The sequence below is a fragment of the Coffea arabica genome, chromosome 10e (genome assembly GCF_036785885.1).
Source record: "Coffea arabica cultivar ET-39 chromosome 10e, Coffea Arabica ET-39 HiFi, whole genome shotgun sequence".
Classification (NCBI taxonomy): Eukaryota; Viridiplantae; Streptophyta; class Magnoliopsida; order Gentianales; family Rubiaceae; genus Coffea; species Coffea arabica.
In genome coordinates this window covers 17,397,102-17,401,950 of record NC_092328.1, presented here as the reverse complement: position 1 = coordinate 17,401,950, position 4,849 = coordinate 17,397,102, and the positions used below count along the sequence as shown (strand labels likewise).

At 36.9% G+C, this 4,849-nt stretch overlaps 1 protein-coding gene across 1 annotated transcript; it reads right to left on the bottom strand.

Moving 5' to 3' along the window:
* Window positions 1–3,102: 3,102 nt before the first annotated feature.
* Window positions 3,103–3,684, bottom strand: LOC140015142 (uncharacterized). Its single transcript, XM_072067039.1, has one exon. It carries the CDS (start codon window positions 3,682–3,684, stop codon window positions 3,103–3,105), a length of 582 nt encoding a protein of 193 aa, XP_071923140.1.
* Window positions 3,685–4,849: the final 1,165 nt, after the last annotated feature.

Genomic DNA, 4,849 nt, shown 5'->3' with positions numbered 1-4,849 from the left:
TCTCGACCAAGTCCTTACCGGCTCAAGTTACAAGGTTAGCCAATGGGTTGGGGCGTCCTCATAAGCAAGATTGGTCGATGAGACAACGCGCCAATCAAATTAAAATCGTTCATAACATTGAGTCGGGATGAGCGGAACCTCACATCCGAATAGAGTGTGATACATTCTGTCGCTCAGTACTTACGAGTTAAAACATTTTCAAGTACAAGTGCAAGTTATATACATTCATTTAACAAGTATCATTTAATCACAAGAGAGAGAGGACGAGGGCGATAAAGTACACTCTCGTCTCGGCAAATTCACGTATCATATAGCACTTGTAAAAATATCATTTCAATCACATTAGCATTGAACATGCACTTGACATTCACCAAAAGTCAAGGGCAAAACAAGAGCAAAGCGAGAAGTCAGACGAGCTTTTCGGCGTACTCATGACCACATGAGACATGCACAATCACGATTACCCAAGTATTCGACCAAGGTTAAAAAGAAAATCATTTTCTCGCTACCCACACTCAAGGTCACAAGTTCGAGTCATGTTAAAGGAGTTTTTCTCGTTAAATCATTGAAATAATGCTTAAAGAGAACTCAAAGGCCGTTTTCGAGTTAAGTCTTAGCAAGAACTCTCAGTTCCAAAAGAAAGTGCCATATTTACTTTCGGCACGAAAATCGAGAAAAAGGTAGATGGTTTTCATAGCTCAAAACTTCTAATCCCATGCCAAAGTTTTAGAATATAATGAGCATTCATATTTTCTAAACTAAGGGAGTCAAAACTCATCAAAACTCCACTCATTTTCATAGTAAATGCCAAAACTAAAGGTTCAAAGTTTCGAGTATAAAACTAGTGAATTCTCCAAGAATTACTCTAGTCAAAACGCTCCCTTTTTAAAGTTCAATCTCAAGGAAATCGCAGGCATAAAACTAGGGGTTGAAGTCCATTTCTCAACTCTGAAAAGAGGTGCCATTAACCAAGGAAGTTAGGCAACCAAGAAGAATCATTAAAAGAGGATGAATCCTTTGGAAACTAAGATTCAAGATGAAGATTTAAAGTTCAAAGAGACCTTGTATCCAACCATAAAATTAAACTTAAAACGGACCCACAATCTCAAAGGAAGGTGGAAAGTTCTTAAAAGAGTACTTTGTTTGAAATCAGAAAATTTCTAGCTTGGTGCGACACTACTTTGAAAAATCATATCTCGAGTTCCGTAAGTCCAAAAATTGGAAACTTTATTCCGTTGGAAACTAGACTCAATGTACTAAAACTCTCTAGAAGACACTTTCCAAGACTCCAATCCAAAATCATTCAAATCTTAGTTCAAATTCACTGTTCCAGACAGGACAGAGCAAAACGGGCTTGCAATTTCTGTAAACTTTGGAAAATTTGGCAAAATTCATAGAAATAGAATCAGCCATTGCAATTTATATCACTAATAGAACTCCCAATCTAGTTTCAAATGCAATAAATGGAACTCAATTTGGACCTTTCTACACCAAAATATAACGGTTTTAAGAAAACTGATTTTTGGAACCTATTTCACGAAATTTCCTGTTCTGAAGTACTTGACAGAGTTTTAAAATTTGGTCATAACTAAAGCTACGCAACTAAAAATTTAGCATGGTTTGTGGCGTTGAAAATTACATTCAAAATTCTAAAAATCACTAGAAGGAACTGTCTTAAAATTCATTTTACAAGATAGGTGAAAATGAGTTACAAACTATAACTATGCTTGTTTCTCGGACGAAAGCAGTGAGGAAAATCAGTCATCTTTGCTGGTTCACTACGGCTCATAGAAAATGAATTAGGGGGTACATTTTATACCGTTGGAAAGCCCTTGGAATCTAGCTTCAGATGCGACAAACAGCACTTGATTTCAACTCCTAGACGAAAGGTTATGGGTCAAAACGTAGACATTGGTCTGGTCTCCTGATCAGAAAATTTTACAGATTTGCAACTTCACTGTCCCCTACTTTAACTCAACCAATTGTAATACTTTTTGGGAGATATTTAACACACATAAACACCAACATATAACAAGCATTATAGCATCAAAATAATAACAAAATTTGAAATTAATATGAGGGAATCAACTAGCAAAATTTCGGACAGCAAGCCTCTTCCTTTCCTCAAGTTTTCTTTTCAACTTCCCAACCAAAACTAAGCCATAATTCATCAAAACAAGCACCAAACAAACAAGTAGACACACAATAATCCTCAAGGCCTCTACCTATGAAGCCACCTCAAATCCTCTACCTAGTGTTAAGGTGTTTTTGAACCCATCAACAACCCAATAATTAACTAGATAGAACTAACTAACTACTATAAGTTGAGAGGAAAAGATGAGAGTTTTGGAGGATTACCTTGCTTCCAAGAGATGAAGACCAACCACTAGTGTATAAGCTCTAAACCACCAAAGTTCCTTCCTCCTTCAAGTCACCCTTCAAACTTGTGTAATAAACAAAGAAAAAAAAGCAAGTTTGGAGTATCTTCTTGGAGCAAAAGTGAAGGAAAGCTAGCTGAAATTTTGTTGAGAAAGGATGGAGGAAGGGCCGGCCAAGAGGGAAGAAGAAAGGAAATGTTTGTGTGGTAGTTGGTGAAGTGATGGGGTGAAAAGAAAAAATGACATAAAGGTGCTTTGGTACCCCAAAAGTCAACAAATAAATAGAAGGCCATTAGTGCTCCTAATTGAGTTTAATTTAACTCACTCACCTCTAATCTCTCAATTAACTTTTTTTAGTCTACTATTGATCATCCTTAATTCTCCAAGATTATTGCACTCTCGGACCGAATTTTGCCTCAAAAAATGTGTAATCGCTATTTCTTACTAAACGAGCCGCAGAAAAATTAATTTTACTAGCGAAATGTTTTAAAATACAAAATGAGACATTGATCCATGCAAATAAAATTAAAATGATTGAAATAAATTAATTAGAGTAAACGAATAAATAAATAATTAAATAAGTCAGTAAAATAAAATAAAAGTAAGTAAAATAAGAATTCGTGTCCTCACATCCTTACCCCCTTAAAAGAATTTCATTTTCGAAATTCATACCTTGATTCAAAAACAACTTTGGATACTTTTTTCGGATCTCTTCTTCTACTTCTCAAGTCGCTTCCTCCATTCCATGATTTCTCCATAAAATCTTCACTAGAGGGATTTGCTTACGTCTTAACTCCTTCACTTTTCGATCCAAAAGTCTTGCCGGCCTTTCTTCATATGACAAATTCTCATCAATCTCTATTTCTTCCGGTCGTAATACATGAGACAGGTCGGGATGATATTTCTTAAGTATGGAGACATGGAAGACATCATGAATCCTGGACAGATTTAAAGGGAATTCCAACTTGTAAGCCACATTTCCTACGCACTGGATAACCTTATAGGGTCTCACAAATCTCGATTGTAATTTCTTCCCTTTTCTCGCCATTAGACTTGCTTTCAAGAGTGTAATCTTAAGAAATACTTTATCTCCAATCTCAAATTTCAAATCTTTTCTCCGATTATCCGCACAGCTCTTTTGGTGGTTTTGAGCCGTTCGAATCCTCTGACGTATTAGTTTCACCTTCTCATAAGTTTTCTCAACCCAAGGTACGGTAGTCGGGTCCAAAATTTTCTTTTCTCCAATTTCGTCCCAATGAATCGGAGATCGATACTTTCGACCATAAAGAGCTTCGTCAGGAGTCATTTGTATCGAGGAACGAAAACTATTGTTATAAGCAAATTTCACCACCATAAGGTGCTGACTCCAATTTTCTCTAAAATCCACAATACATGATCTCAACATATCCTCTAGGGTTTGGATTGTCCTTTCCGATTGCCCATCGGTCTGCGGGTGGTAGGTGGTACTAAAATTCAACTTAGTCCCTAGACTCTCTTGTATCTTTTGTCAAAGTCGAGACGCAAACCTAGGGTCCTGATTTGAGACTATACTCACCGGTATCCCATGCAATCTTATAATTTCGTTCAAGTACAATTTAGCCAACTTTTCCAAGGAGTAGTTCATACTAATCGGCAAAAAGTGAGCAGATTTGGTCAATCGATCCACTATTATCCAAATAGCGTCGTGCTCTCTCTGAGTCCTTAGTAGCCCTGATACGAAATCCATTGTGATATTTTTTCACTTCCACCCAGGTATCTCTAATGGCTGTAATAATCCATATGATTTTTGGTGCTCGGTCTTAACCTGCTGGTAAGTGAGACAAACTCGAACAAATTGAGCAATTTCTCTCTTCATATTCTCGCACCAATAAAGGTTTTTCAAGTCTTGATTCATCTTATTACCTCCAGAGTACACCGTATACTTAGAACGGTGAGATTCGTTCAAAATTTCCTTCTTTAGACCTTCATCTTTTGGTACCATTAGGCGATTTCTAAATTTTAACATTCCATCGGTCCCCAAATTGAAGTCAAACTTTTCCCCTTTTTGGACTTTCTCAACCCATTTTTGCACTTCAGAGTCTCCTTTTTGAGTTTTTTTTATTCGATCTAACAAGGTAGACCTCACAGTAATATTTCCAAAAATTATCCTCTGTGGCTCAAGACGCGGATTCCAAACACTAACTTTTTCTAGCATATGCCATTCTCTCACCATTAAACTGGCCACTTGCACCTTGCGACTTAGGGCATCCGCCACTACATTAGCTTTTCCAGAGTGATAGTTAAGGGAACGGTCATAATCCTTCAAAAATTCTACCGATCTACGTTGCCTCAAATTCAACTCTTTATAGGAAAATAAATACTTAAAATTCTTGTGATCAGTGAAAACCTCGAAAGTCACTCCATATAAATAATGTCTCCACTTTTTCAAGGCAAACACTACTGCTGCTAACTCCAAGTCATGGGTCGGATAA